General features: G+C 41.3%; 2 protein-coding genes across 4 annotated transcripts in view; both read right to left on the bottom strand.

The window, feature by feature from the left end:
* Window positions 1-9439, bottom strand: part of cc2d1b (coiled-coil and C2 domain containing 1B) — a 14000-nt gene extending 4561 nt beyond the window's left edge. The window contains exons 1-17 of one of the 3 annotated variants that reach the window (XM_031865190.1): window positions 9354-9439; window positions 8950-9081; window positions 8696-8840; window positions 8187-8290; window positions 6922-7035; window positions 6372-6518; window positions 5452-5782; window positions 5031-5149; window positions 4152-4227; window positions 3873-3956; window positions 3412-3545; window positions 2951-3023; window positions 2567-2700; window positions 2363-2492; window positions 1495-1667; window positions 914-1039; window positions 270-328 (exon numbers count right to left, since the gene is read on the bottom strand). In XM_031865190.1, coding sequence (XP_031721050.1) covers window positions 270-328; window positions 914-1039; window positions 1495-1667; window positions 2363-2492; window positions 2567-2700; window positions 2951-3023; window positions 3412-3545; window positions 3873-3956; window positions 4152-4227; window positions 5031-5149; window positions 5452-5782; window positions 6372-6518; window positions 6922-7035; window positions 8187-8290; window positions 8696-8840; window positions 8950-9012 — 2012 coding nt within the window. In that variant the 5' untranslated portion in view covers window positions 9013-9081; window positions 9354-9439. Of the gene's footprint in view, window positions 1-269; window positions 329-913; window positions 1040-1494; window positions 1668-2362; window positions 2493-2566; window positions 2701-2950; window positions 3024-3411; window positions 3546-3872; window positions 3957-4151; window positions 4228-5030; window positions 5150-5451; window positions 5783-6371; window positions 6519-6921; window positions 7036-8186; window positions 8291-8695; window positions 8876-8949; window positions 9082-9353 lie in introns of those variants that run through there. The other 2 variants (XM_031865191.1, XM_031865192.1) reach the window with 2 other exon arrangements.
* A 173-nt stretch (window positions 9440-9612) lies between these two features.
* On the bottom strand, window positions 9613-15166 carry LOC116393141 (poly(U)-specific endoribonuclease-C). Its single transcript, XM_031865194.1, has 7 exons — window positions 15078-15166; window positions 12556-12655; window positions 12291-12402; window positions 12071-12192; window positions 10677-10789; window positions 10258-10411; window positions 9613-10166 (listed from the first exon to the last, which is right to left on the bottom strand). The coding sequence occupies exons 1-7, from the start codon at window positions 15086-15088 to the stop codon at window positions 9906-9908; spliced, it is 873 nt and encodes a 290-aa protein (XP_031721054.1). The 5' UTR covers window positions 15089-15166; the 3' UTR covers window positions 9613-9905.
* Window positions 15167-15354: the final 188 nt, after the last annotated feature.

The following is a 15354-nucleotide window of genomic DNA, read 5'->3' as shown; positions in this document are numbered from 1 at the left end:
CACACACACACACACACACACACACACACACACACACACACACACACGCGAGGAGGAAACATCTTTGAGAAATCAGTCGACTCTATGTGGGGACTTTATAACATCCTTCTGTTGTAGTTCACTGTGTGATTTGAATACATAATCGATTTGTTTTTACATTTTATAGACTGCATAATTGAATAATTGTAGAGAGTGGATCATCCATTTAATCCCAGTAGATAAACTTATTGTTCTTATTGTTCGTGTAAATAGTTGCACAGGAAGCTTACTTTGTTGTTTCCGTGACGTTCCCCAGGTGAGTGAACTGCTTGGAGTGAGTCATACATTTCTAACGAAAGAGGAGGAAAAAGAACTGACGTCAGATATCTCAAGGAAAATGAATAAGAAGCGTGCGGAGCAACGAGACAGAGAGTAGAAAAGCTAAATCTCAGAAATGATTTTGGAAACTTAAATGTTTGGATTCTGGAGAGATTAAAGTGTCTTCTGGTCGATGGGAAACCTGAATATGATGAAGTCTACTCAGGTATTACTAAATTAAAAAGGTAAATACATTAACAAAATAAAATGTAATGAGGCTTGACATCAGTATCTGAGAGTTCTGCTGTTATTAACATAAGTATGTAACGTTGTTAATATAATCCATATCTTATCACCATGTAATCTCTGTTTGTATTCTGTTTCCTTTTGCTGCTAGTTTCTTACAATGACCAGATTAACCCATGACGATGATGAACATCAGTCTTATTATCATCCTGCACTAACTGAACATGACGCTCTAGAACACTTCACACTTTGGAATCAACCTTTTTATTTTGGACGATAACATTTTCTAAAAATCATTGAGGTAAGAATTTTGTGATTTGAGAAATGTACATTCATCCAAATTCAAACATGAGCTAATGGGTGATTTTACCTCGTACTGCTCTTTGAGGATCTTGGCCAGCCGTGTGTAAAGCTGCTCGGCCTTCTCTGAGATCTGCACGTCGCTGTGATGAACCAGGATGAAGTCCTCGTCTTCGTCACCAGGGGGCGACGGCACCTACACGAAACAGAACGGAGAGGTCAGCCATGTGTTCACATCAGACATGAACATCTGTAAATGTTGCCAGACGATACTATGACTTTCTATATGACATTTTTCATGACATACCATCTAATATTTTTATAACTAATACTATACTACTGTAGGACTGTTTATTACCTTTTTAATTACTCTTTATGATCTACTATAACTAGAATATTCTATGACATACTATGACTTTGTATACATCGGTTTTTATGCCATACGACAAATTACCATATGACGTTCTTAGCTACTGAAATAAAAACAAGTAAAAACTTTGTCAACAATGTAACAAAACAGTCACAATAATCACAATACTCTCACCAAAGCTCATTTTGTTCTGAGAGAATAAGATCTATTTCTAACACCGAGCCGGGTCGAGGTAAATCATAAATGGATTCATTTGCAGAGTAAATTGCCCGTCGGCTCACCGCACTAATGTCCACAGTCCTGCCGCTGCGTGCGGCCTCGATCATGGGTTCGAAGCCCTTGGCGGTGCGGAGGAAGACCTTGGCCTGCTCCATGTCGTTCTTCTGCTTTGCCTGCAGAGCCGCCTTCATGTACTGCTTCTTCCTGCCCTCCAGAAACTCAAGCTGCTGACCCGCTGCAGGACGAAGAGAGACAGAAAGTAAACCGAATGTAAACATGTAGATGTTTGATTTTTAGTGGGGATGAGGTTCATCTCTGCAGAGGTGCTTCATATGAACAGTTAATGTTGTCTTTCTTTCTTTGTTACACAGTAATGAAAATAAGGTCATTTGCAGCATGGCTGCAGGTGGAAGGACCTGCATGTCTACACATACAGAGATGTTTTTGGTCTTGTCTGGACAGCATTTGCTACATTATACATTAATTATATTCATTATTGATTAAGCTGACAATTCCAATTTGCTTCATGCTCTTATACAATGTAAGCTCACATCTGACTGCAAATCATCACTTTTGAGAAGCTGGAATCAGAGAATATTTGAATTTTTTGCTTAAAAAAATGACAAACAATCGACTAATCCATGAATGAACTAATCTTTGCCGCTCTAATAAGTATTGCTGTGTGTGTGCATTTCTTATTGTTCATTTCAGTCATGTTAATTGGTGTGTTATTTGTTTTCTTTTATATTAAAACTAATAAACTAACACCTGAAGGTGATTGAAGTGTAGAGTTTTGTTGATTTTGTCCATCTTACTACTATACTACTTTCAGTCAACATTTACTGCCACAGAGTTACAATCCCTTGAACTCCTTCTAATGATTTTCATGGTCACAGAAATTAAAGAGACTTCTGTGACCTGCGGACGGACCTGATGGTGAAAGTCCTTCCCTGGTGGCTGTTCCGTCAGGTGAAGCAGACGGCGTCCTCTTCCGTCCTTGCCCTGCAGTGGGGACGTCTAACATGAGCTTCTTTGGCTCTTCTGGAGCTGCTGGCTTCGACTGCAACAAACACAAAACACCGCATCAATAAAAGGTTTTATATAAAAATATGTAAAGTGCTGCTGATAGCGCACCTCTTCCTCCTCATCTTCTTCTTCATTCGCCATTTCGGCATCATCAGTGGAGGAAAGCTTATCTGCTGCCTCCAGAGCAGCAATGAATCCCTGCTCCGCTCCCGTCTCCTTCTGGCCCGGGATTGGAGGAAAACCTGAATAACAAAACTAATTTAATTAGTAATTTAGACCGGCATTACAGTTCTGAAACGCTACGTTCTAGATTTACTCTTTTGGTCGAATACTGGCTGACTGACAGCTGTTATAAGTGATACGGTACAAAGTCACACCCCAGGACTACAAAACCGGAAAACTAAAATTCAAATTCATTTTTGTGCCATACCATAAAATGATATGTAAATTACATTCAACTCTAAAAAATGACTAATGAGAAAAGAATCTCACCAGGGGGAACCGGCAGCTCCTCAAAGTTGACCTCTTTTCCTGCTTTGTGAGCTCGGATGGCACTCTGGTATTGCTGCAGGAGGAGAGAAGTTTAATAACTTTAATACGCTGCCGTGATGAGGTAAAAAAAGAAACGATCTGTTGCTGTAGTGCAAGAAGTGGAGCGTTTTTAAGAATGGTGCCATTATTGTTTTGTCCATTCCTGGTAATGCCTGTACTGGTTTTCTTTATTCATACCCACATACATTATCATGCCATTATTATACATTATCATACTTTATATTTCCTAAACTTAAACTACACTTCACCGATGAAAACTGATTATTTTGTTACAATGTGCCAGTTTCATTCTATTTACTAGACGTGTAACTGATAGATAATCAGGTACAACAGAGCCTGACAGTATCAGCAGTAGAGTTCTGTCGATGTAGACACATCAGGAGGAGAGTCTCTCCTTGTACCTTGGCGATCCGGTCGTGCATCCGGGCCTTGCGGTCGTCTCCGCCGGCTTTGGCCTGATTGGACGCCTCCACGTACTTGGCCCGTCTCTGCTCGAGAGCCTCCAGCACGTCTTTGGGAGCCGAAGGGGCGGCGGCTGAGGGCAACAATGTTTTCTCAGTATTGACTTCAGAAATAAATAAATTAGACTAAGAATTTGACTCAGAACTGTGGAGGTGATTTGGTTGGTAGTCAAAAAGTTGTTTTGATTCCCTTGTACTGATGTGTGTGTAATATAGAGCAAAAGAGCCGTGTGTTCTCTTCTCTTTGACGTCACCTCTGATGTTTAGCCTCAAGCTCACATTAGCTGATCGATATTAAATACTGCCAAGAGAAGTAAGAACTGCACGACTGGTTAAAAAGGAACTTGAGCCATTGCAGCAACACAAGCAAAGGGGAATACACGCGGTGATAATATTACTACCTGGAGCGGCTGTAACCAGTTGAGTGACATCTATGTTTTGCCTTGAGGGAGTTTCCCTCACTGGAGCAGAGCCTCCACCTGTCGCTGAAATACAACAACACGGCATAAATGAAAACACGCAGAAGCAGATACAACAAGGTTTCTGTCCAGAGAAACGACCGACTTGTTTATTCCTTCTGCATGTCACCTTGAAACTTCTGTTTTTAAAAGAGCTGTATAAATAACGTTTGCATGGTTGTGCATTCTCCACTTCTCTCACATTATACCAGTGTTGCTCACCCTGTGGAGACGGAGGAAGGCCACCCAGGTCGACTGCTTGTCCCTTATCCAACGCCTCAATCGCCGCATCGAACTTCTGCAACACAAAGTACAGCAAACCCAAACTCTCAAACAGAACGATGGTCTTTGTCTACTTCCAAATTGTTGGCATGTTTCACATTCTTGAGAGGGAAATCCTGCAACAGGCCCAGACAACAGAGCGCACAATTTATTTTTCTTTAGCAAGCATCAGGTTAAAAACACAACAGTGCGTCTGTTGTCACACATGCAGCTGCTGCTACATTCCTACAGCAGAAACTTGCTCTGCAGAGCAAAATAGTTTGGATGTTTGCTTCCAGTTGCAGCAGACACAAGGCTTTATTCTGTATTTAGCTTGGAGTGAAAAATAGAGACAGGATCAAGACAGTTGTAGCTCAGCAACTATATAATTAACAAGTGAAAGACTATAGTGATGATTGTATGTTGTCAAGAATGTCACACTGGTTGCCTGCATAAGTTTGTAAAAATCATTGAAACCATTTTATTTGGCTCAAAGTTTGTTTTTTATCTTGAAATTTCAAAAACAAAAGAAAATATCCGACAGATTCTACAAGGAAGTTGTCAGGTAACACTACTTGTCATCTATTGAGCACATTTCCCCCACACAGTAATGTGAACACCATGTGAAAACTAAATGATTCACTGTGAGTAAAATGCTGGCACACAACACAGAAACCCAGGAAAAAAAATGTATACGAGCGGTGTTTTGTATAAATTTGAATATCCTATGAAAAAAAAGGGATTCAAATTTATTCAAAACACTGCCGATACAAATTCCTGCACAGGAGACACTGTCTTGGTGTGAAACAAATGACTCAGTGTTGTGGTCTCTCTTCTCACCTTGCTGGTCTTGAAGTACAGCCGGGCTTGCTCCACATCTCCCTGCTTCTTGGCTGTCAGAGCTGCCATCTTGTATTCTTTCTGCCTCTCCAAAAGCAACGTCTTGGTCGACTCGTTCGCTGTGGATTCACGAGGAAAGAACAAAATGACACAGTGAAAAACTCACATTCACTCTATATCAAGGAGCTCACAACGTAAAGGCTTACTGGATGAAAAGTGTACTGGAATACATTACGAGGAATCAGATGAAAGATCAAAGTATGAATTGAGGTCTGGATTATTTAAAGTAATGCACCAATATTTAACCAACTAGTCTCAAATTGAGGGCCAAACAATGAATTGGGGTTGTGCTGAATGTATACTTTCTCTAATATCCTATATGTTCACTGATATAACTTTGTGTAATCCATCTCACACGGACCATCTGTGGGACTGGTCTGAGGCTGGACGGCAGCTTCCTCCGTCTGCTCCTCCGGAGATGGGACGGTGCTCAGACTGAGCAGGGCGGCAGAGGACGACTGCTCCTCTTCACTGCTGGGGGCGAGGAGCTCCGGTACGGCAGGCGTGGCCTCTGACTCCCCCTGCTGATCTGAAGGAGGGGGTTCAGACGGCGAGGGTACGGGGGGAGCTGGTCGATGAGGAACAGCAGGCCGAGAGGTGGCACTCGGGGCTCCAGTGGCAACAGGAGGAGGGATCTCCGCCTCGTTCACGGGTCTCCCTTTTTTAATACCCGCCAACATCGACTCCAGAGTCTGTAGAGAGCAACAATAACAATCTGCAATTGTATATGTTAATTCATACAAGGAATCGGTAGCGAGACAACCTTTATTAAGGGTTATTAAACTGTAACCAATGGCTTCATTAATGGTAGTTAATTATTTACTAATGCTTTATAGATTAATTATAAACTATTCATTAGAACAACTTTTGAGCTGTGAAACATACATATTTTATTAGGGATCAGTTATGAACACCTTAACATTTAAATCTGCAGACTTGATTACCGGCATTATTAAAACCCGTTATTAATGACTGTTCAACATGTAAAAATGCAGAATTGATGCCTAATTAGAGAGTGAGAGACCCGTGAACATGTGTAAATATATAAACATTGTATACCTGTTAATGGCCTTCCACTGATAAAGCATAGGCAAAGTATTTAGTCACCATAATAATGGGTTACAATTTATAAGCCCTAATTAGAAACTTTTACCAAAAAATCCGGTGAAAATGTTTTGTGACATTTGGAAATCATAAGACAACAATTCATAAGACAATACAGTAAAATGTAATTCTGCACCGTGACCACGTAACGTGTCATCCGGCAGTGGTTTTGCTCACCTTCAGGCCGCGATCGTATCTCCTGACTTTGGAGGTCTCGCCTGCAGTTTTGGCGTTTTGCAAGGCCGTCTTGTACATGAAAGCTCTCTCCTCCAGGGTGTGCTGGAGGCTGCCCGGAGCTGCCGAGGAGACCTTCACGTCCTGATGCTTCACCAAAAACAACAGGCAGGTACTGTCAACTTGATCTGAAAACAGCTGGTAAATCTACGCTAAAGGTCAATAAATTACTCAGAACTGGGTGTTGAGAAAGTGTTTACCACAGATAAATAAAAAGAGGGAATAACATTTCAACACATCTATATCTTATCTTTAATCACTGGTTTAAAATACTGCACACAAAGTATTACAAGTATATAAGGAAATGTGTTAAAGGAATGCACATACTTACTAGAAAGAGTGGGAAATGTAAATCTCAAATTATGTAAACCAGCAGAGGGCAAGGAGTACAGTACGTCAGCCCTTTCCTGTGACTGACGATAGTTTAAGCTTCGACACATATTTTGATGGCTGCTGGTGTCAAGTTATAGGCAGGCAGCAACGTTTATTGTACCTGTGTCACTGGCGACTCTGGTGCTTCAGCTTGAGAAGCGGTGGCAGAGGATTTCGAGCAAACAGGTACGGCATCCTCAGCTTCCTCCTCACCCACCACTTCCTGTAGCTCTGCCTGAAGGGGAAAAAAACACAGCAACTGATCAACAGCCAACTCAGATTGTTTACATGCAAGGCTGGACTACAGACGTGTGAGACAAGTTTTCCGTTCGGTAAGACATGCAGCTGTTTGACAAATGAAAGTGAACTGTGAACCAACATGTGATGAAATGAAGGCCCTTCAAATCAATGAATAAACAACAATTAACAGACTAATTAAACTGGAACGTTAGGAGTATTACCATATATACTGTGGTATTTGCACAGGCATTTATTTAGCATTATTTTACATACATGCCTGCCAGGTGAGGTTGGGTTTTGTATTTCCTCCGGTTTATGGTTCATAAGGTGGACCTCTGATGGTCATCACAGCAGGTTACAACATGTACACCTGACTCTGTCAAGCTCAACTTTGCAATGAAAAAGAGCTGGTTCAGCTCCAGTTGTTTAACTAGGTTGGGAAGAGGCTCAGCGCCTGGATCAATTGGCCCATATCTTTGTTGACATATCATCTTTATGGCTACAAAATCACTTTAACGATTCAGTTCATCAAGAATTAAAAGGACTTAAGTTCCAGTTCTCAGATCGTTGCACTAGCTTCCTGGTCTCCTCCCACACGCCGCCATAAATTAAATTAAATATGTTGACACTGGGATTGCTCTGGGGATTATTGTAACTACTCCTTACATGAACCAATGTAGTAGCAAAGTCATCAACACTTTAGGATACCAAAGACACTAAGACATGATATTCTCCCTCTGTGTGAAAATGGTTGTTTGGCGACCCAATAAAATAAAAAGCCGAGATAAAAAAGATGCAAAGTATTAAAATAAGTCTATATTTGTTAATTCTGCTGTTGCAACATGAAGTAACTCTGTACCACTGTTTTTACAACATAGTTATTTCACATCAATAACTCTACTATACTTGGGTATCCACCATTTACAAGCTCACAGTGAGTGTGTGAAGGCAACACGACTTTTAAATCTCGGAGCCGAAGGCCAAAAGGCCCAGAGGCAGTACAGTTCTCTTTGCGATGGCTTTACTGTTGGTTGTTGGGTTTGTACAGCTACTTGTATTGATTCTAGTGTATTTAAAACGTGTGTTGGGTAAATGGCAGCCACAAACCCTGGCATGAGACCAGAGATAATAAAACACAAAACCAACCAATAGATCTTCGTCGTCTTCCAGGTCACTGTCATCTTCATCGTCATCGACATCTTTCATACACTCGTCAGCCATTTTTGCGATGTCTTCCATGGGCAGCGGGCCTACGACACAAACATAATGACTTGTATCGCACTGGGTTTGTGGGTGAGATCAACAACATATATTACATGAGGATGCAATAATAATGCAAATGGAAATAGAGCCTAAAGAGCATAACCACTTTCCCAGGATGATAAATATGGAGAAAGATTTTATGGTCACGTTGTTGCAGGAGGTTTTCAGCAACATAGCTGTATCATAATATACTATATGGTCAAAAGGAAGTGGATACAAAGGATATGTCCACACACACACACACACACACACACACACACACACACACACACACACACACACACACACACACACACACAGGTCTGGCCCCGTATCCTATCTCGATGTGTTTGTACCCTTCACTAATAAGAGGGCTTGTCTACAGGACTTTTAATCATTACCACTGAACTCACTTTTCCCCTTCTGCTTGGCTCTCCCTCCCGCAGCAGCTTTATTGCCAGTAATAGCGGCAAGTTCCGCCTCCAAGTCCGGGTCGTCCACATTCCCCTCCATGCCCATCATCATCTCCTCTGGGTCCAGGTCTACAAACAGACCCATCTGCAACCACGAAGCACGAGATCAACTTCACCTAGCTATTGTCAAGAGAAAACATCACAATAAACACCTTCACGGTTGTTGTTGATGTTGTTGTTGTTGTTGTTGTTACCTGCTTGGCTGCAGCAGCGCCTTGGCCTCTGGGCTGCGGTGCTCTCTTCTTTTTACCAAACATGATGTTGTTGTTGTTGTTGTGGCTTGCTGTTTAACAAGCCCCTTAAGTGACACTCCAACGATCCCAAAACTGCAAACAGAAACACACTGAAATGATCTTCTTCCTGTCGCAATGTGTCGGACAGCAGTTATTTGAGTCATGTGAGCGGTTGTCAGGTGGCTCCCTAACAGACGGAGTGGTAACGAGCTGCCCAACTGACGGCTACGTTAGCCGCACGGCTAGCTGTTAGCTGACCATGTTTGTCGCCTCTAACAGGAAAAGTTAGTTTATAAGGTATAAGACTACTGTTACTAAACATCTAGGAGAAGTGTATCCAGCTTTAAAAGCGCGGTTGTCTTTACCTGCTCGTTCAGCACATCCTCAGGTTGGTTTCAGAGGAACAGTTTCATTTCTGTGGTTTGACATGATTTGTTTGAGTACGCATGCGCAAAGCGAGGAATCGTCCAATGCTCATTTTAAAGGTACAGTTCTCAGAAATAACCGGTGGTTTGACTCTCTTAAAAAGAGAGTCAAACCACTTCTTAAGTTTCATTTCTCTAAATCTTGTGAACCATCTGGTCTTATTTCACAAACAGGGGAGAATAACAATGTCACAACTTCTTTGTAGACAAAGACACTTTTATTTACGCCATAATAGTATACAGAACCAGACAGATAAATGATTGTGACAAGATATACTCCTTCCATGATATCAGTCCAGATCAGGTGGTTTAGGCTGAAAACTCATTATAGACAGTTTAAGCCTGGCGTTTAGTGCAAAGAGAACCTGATCCAGACTTATCTTATAGGTTTATACTGTGTCACGAACTGTAAAGGAATGAAATGAAAGTGTCACACAAATAGTTGAAAATGTAAATGTCTACACAATATCCGACAGCTTTGGTGGAGTGATATTACAAATCCTTGTGGTTGCTGCTGAGCAGTTTGGGGTAGGACGTGCCGATGGATCGTCCGTGCCGATAGACGACCAGCTCCAGCACGTACTCGTCCACTTTCACCACCACGGACGTCATCTTCTGAGTCGACATGAGGAAGATGATGGTGAAGAGAGCCACCTCAAACTCTGGACTCACACCAATGAAGCAGCCACCAACCGGCTTCACCAAACCTTTCCAGCTGAACTGCAGGTTCAGGACATGGTCATCTTCATCAGGCTGTAAAACAACGACGAAAAAAGCTCATTTATTTTCTGCTCAGTGTGTTCAGATTCTTCATAATCCACACGAGGACACAGTATTTCCTTACTGTATCTTTCCTGTCTCTTGCTTTGTAGCCTTTGTAGTCAACATGGTCGTGTTTTTCCTGCAGGTAGAACTGGACCCAGTTGTGAAGACCCATGATCTCCTGGCCGTACTTGGTTTCTCCCACAAACACATGTTCAAACCCACAGGAATCCTCTCTGTAATAAAAAACAACAACATATTTCAAAGATTGGTTGATACAATAAACTACTGTAGAAACACTGTTTTCTTGCAGTGAACTGGTTGAAAACTACATATTTACTATTGTTTGGCCCATGCCTCTTTACATTTTTCTGTATATGGCCCACAGTCAAAAAGGTTTGGCCTCCCCTGCTGTAGATGAATAAACCTGTGCTCTAACCTCCAGCATCGTGTCTTCCTTCATTACAGTATAGCTCCCCCTGCTGTTATTGTGAAACTCACCCTCCACTCCTGTCCCTGTGGTAGAGGCGGAACCAGATGTCATACAGCTGTCTCTTGAACTGCCCAGAGTCTGATGGCGACTGCCCCTTCCTGACCAGATACTGGTGAGCACACTATAAAGAAAAAACAAATAGCATGATGACAAGTCAAGCTATGATCAAAGAACAGTTTAGAAGAACAGTATAAGAAAATAGAGCATACTGATGATAAAGATAGTTGGTCAGGCTAAAGCTGTCTGTATTATGTCTGAGACTGAAAGTTCAATCTTGACCTCTGAAACAGTTAAAGTGTTTCGGACTTTTAAGCAGATATGGAGGAAAAGTCCTAAAAGTGCCATCTACATCCATAACCACTAAGCTTCCTTCCATAATTGCTAGCAGACTGACTTTGTTTTGAGATTGTTTTGTTAAACAGCAACACTTTTGACTTGAAACTCTTATTATAAGTAAATTGCATAAAAATATATCCTAAACATATAGCCTCTTATTAGAACAGAACTGTCTGAGATCGGCCACGCCTGAGGGCCTGATCACACCTGGACCTCGTTCAACAATCAGTGGAGCTGCATATCTGCTCCCAGAGTGCGTGTTCCTGTCCCTTTGGGCCCTTGGGCTGTCTGCTGCTCTGTGGTGGAGGGTAACTGGTGAAACGTGACACAGCTCTGCTAAAACCTTGGTATTTAGTTTTTTCTAGTCATGGCGACTTTGTTTAGAGAACTCTTGTAAGGTTTATCTGCCATTTCTTTTATTATTATTTTTTTTTTTCCTGCTTTATAGATGTTTAGTATTATCTTGTTGTTCTCGGTAGAATAATGGAGTTTTTATCTTGTAGCTAGTGTAGGATCTTGTTTGTTATTTTGTCCTTGGAGACCCTGACGACTTATTTGCTTCTATTTGTAGTTTTTTTCAGTTAATCATTTTTATGTAAAATACCACTCATGAACTTAAAGTGCTTCTGTAGCCTTTTCTTACGATGTTGTTTCCATCTTTTTTGCATTCCCTTAGACATCAAGTCAAGGTTTTAACACACACATTGGTAAAAACACAACAGTGACAGTATGGTATTTTTATATTGTTATGGTATGAATTAAAATCATTCTACTAAATATTGAAGGTAAACTCTTTTGTGCAACTGCAGCTTAGTTTCTTTAAAATTCCCATCATGCTAAAAGCTTTTAGTTTATATGCTTCTTGTTATGGGAACTCATCTGGCCTGTAACTAAATGATTATAAAAAATGTGTCGGAGTGGAAGACATCAAACTAGTCAGTAAAAAGCACCTTGAAACTGTCAGCGTTTCAGGATGTAAACAGCTGCTGTGTAGGATCAGTGTGTTTTGACTGTGATAATGGATGTGTTATTAAAGCAGGGAATCTCTCTCTCACAGCCACTGCACCTTCATGACATCGGTCTCCATCATGGAATCGATGAAGAGCCTGTTCTCTTGAAGCTCCTCTGACGTCACCTTCTCTGATACACCTGTGGACGACTCGTAGTTGTCCAGCAAGTTGATGAAATCTGCATTTTAAAAAAAACACATGCATGTTTAAATAATATTGGTGGTTCTAGCAAAATAAGTGCAATGTGGGGGGGGGGAACAATGAACTGCTTCTTACGGAAATATGTCTCGATGCCCTTGAGTTTGTCTTCGTTGACATATGTGAAGAGCGGCGCCCTGGCCCGGTCTCTGGCATAGTTGCTGCCCTGAGCCACATAACCTGCCCTCCCCTGAGCAAAACGCACACAAATACACAGACAGACATCAGCATGTAACTGCAAAAGGCAGGACAACTGACTGCATGGGGTTTACATGTATTACATGTACAGTATCTCTGAGTGTTTTGCATTGCAGAGAAGCGATGAAGGCAGACTTTTACTGACCTGTAGGGAAATGATGTAATCAGTCTCCGGTTTGAGGCGGTTGGTATCCAGGCGCCAGAGTTGGTTTAGCACCTCAGTGAGCTCCTCATTGGCTTCTTGACTGTGAAACGGCAAAGAAAGTAAATGCAGTGAATTAAGTAGAGTAGCAGTAGACAAAACAGAAATGGTGCAATATCATAAAATTGTTTCTGACATTGAAACACATGTTTTGGAATCTCCTCAAACTAACGAGGATTTTTTTTTTCAAACATACAAGGTTACACGGTTATTTTACTGTTATTGTACAACAGGGTTGCACAAGTCTGGTGGTTCAGCTGCTGATACTTCTCTATCTCTTTCCAGACGGCAGCAGGGTGAACAGGTTGTGACTGGGGTGGGTTTTGTCTTTTAATATCCTTTTAGCTCTTCACAGGCACCTCTTCTCGACAATATCACTGATGCTCAGTAGATTGGTACTAATTATATTCTGGGCGGCTTTAATCACCCGCTTTAGAGCCCTTTTGTCCTGTGCCGTGCACATCCCATGCCAGTTTGTGTTTCCAGTCAGGATGCTTTCTATTGCTCCTTTGTAAAAGTTGACAAGAACTTGGCACAGGAATTTTTTACCTTCTTAAGTTTCCTTAAGAAATACAGCCGTTTATGAGCCTTCTTCACCAGGATGGAGATGTGTGATCACCATTCAGGTTGTCAGTTATGCTGATTCCCAGGAACTTAAAGCTGCTAACTTGCTCCACCTCGGCTCCATTCATGTAGATAGAGGTGTGCATCTCTGCCTCCTTTTTTCTAAAATCAACAATCATCACACAACCCTGGGGGGCTCAGGTGTTCAACACTAGAGTGGAGGAAATCTACCAAAGTAAATGCTGTTCCTCCACAGCAGCTACTGTGACTCAGTGTCCTGCTGCACGTTGTACCCTGGGACGGGAGGAATCAATGATGAAGCAACTGTTTGTGCTTCACGGCCAGTATGAATTTGAAAGAGGTCGCTTGTTTTACCCCGACTGATGAATTCATCAGTTAAACCAATCAAATAGTGACGTTTAGTCACGTTACCCTCTTGTCAAAATGGGTTGCTTGATTAAAGTTAACAGCAAGTTGCAGTAATATACCAAAACCATCCATACGACAAACTTCTGGTGACTCAGTAGATAACAGCTTGTGATTTTCTACATGTTTCTTGATTGTTATTTCACGTGTTTTATGAATGAATTACTGTGTATGTTGTTTGATAGTATAATAATAACATTGCTTGGAAGTCATAGGTCAGTTCACCCAAATCACAAAAGAAAAACGTTTCCCCATAGCTGCGTCCATGTTGGAAGTTTTGATTTTATTTGATTTTGAGGCAGCAGAAATCTCAAAACCCCTGCAAATAAAACCAGACTATCTGCCAGACTAAGTACCACTAACAGGAAAGAGGATTAATGTTTTTGTGTGTGGTGAAATTACCTTTTCAAACAAATGCAGCTACAATTTGATCTTGACATTTGTCAACTCAAACATGCGTCGAACCATATTGAGTATTGTAGATTTCAAAGGTCATCTTGCACATTGACTATTTTGTTCCTGTTTTCCTTTTAAAGCATATTAATAAAAGTCTTAGTGCATCTCATCTTTAGATTAAAACTTAGCCAATGTTGCAGGTTCTCTGACACGTGAGAGCAAAATCACACATGCTTTAATTTGCAATTTTTAAATAGAGCAGCCTACAGCAGCTGGAGGTCTTCTGTTATCTTATTATTTTGTTTCCAAGGACATGTTTTGGTGGGGGGGGGGGGGGGGGGGGGGTGTGTTATTTGTTAGAAAACTGACAGACCAGTTGAGAAAACCATGGCTCCACAAAAAGACCCCATCTCCATCATACAGTTATAACTGGCTCTTATCGTAGGTTGTAACATGAGATGAAAACACCTTCAGATGCTGTTTTATGATACCACTAACACTTCCTGCCATATAAAAGAACAGCGGATGGTTGACTCATTGGGGGGGGGGAAAGTTGAGTAAGAAGCAAATGACAGGAAGGAGCTCACACTAATACAGAAACTTCTCTGTTTCTGATTTAGCCCGGCTACAGTTGAGAATATCACGAGGGGGGACAGCCACACACTTTTATTGCAGCAGAGTCTGTTTCTAGCCTAGTCTTGTCCTGTTTGTGCTGTTGTGTATTTCAACCCACTCATCACAACCCCTGCAGCTCTCACATACAAACAAACACAAACTCTAATGCGCAACATCCAGACTGTACAAAACCTGCAATCTGCACTGAGAACAGCTGTTGGTCTGAACCAGAAATAAAACCAAAACAGACTTCACTTATTAACATCAAGAAGGACCCTGAGAAGTATTGTGATACAATTTGGCTAATATTTACATCAAATATTTTTGTCTTGAGTAGAAACAAAGCGTCGAGATTTGTTTAAAAGTGTCATTAATCAGCAAATAACAAAGAATGCACATTAAAAAAAATAAACTTTTAAAATATAAGTCATTCTGATCTATCTGCTATTTTCACCAAAGCTTACCTCCTCGCCATGACTCCGTTCAGTTGAAAAAGTTACTCTGATATCTAATCCTCTCAATAAAAAATAAACGTTTCAAGCGGACAATTATCTGAGGCGTCAATCATGACGTATCCAAAGGGAACTAGCCAATGACAAGACCCGAAGACGTCCGCGCCCCTCCCCTCTGTCATGACGAGGGCGGACCCCATCCTGTAGTTGTACTAATACATATTAATATTGTACAGTGGGCTTACTGTGTGTGAGTAAATTGTGCTTATCATAGATGTCGCCTAGTAAT

This window comes from Anarrhichthys ocellatus, unplaced genomic scaffold, assembly GCF_004355925.1.
Source record: "Anarrhichthys ocellatus isolate YVR2014 unplaced genomic scaffold, GSC_Weel_1.0 scaffold32, whole genome shotgun sequence".
Taxonomy (NCBI): Eukaryota; Metazoa; Chordata; class Actinopteri; order Perciformes; family Anarhichadidae; genus Anarrhichthys; species Anarrhichthys ocellatus.
This window is presented reverse-complemented; position numbering and strand designations above follow the sequence as displayed.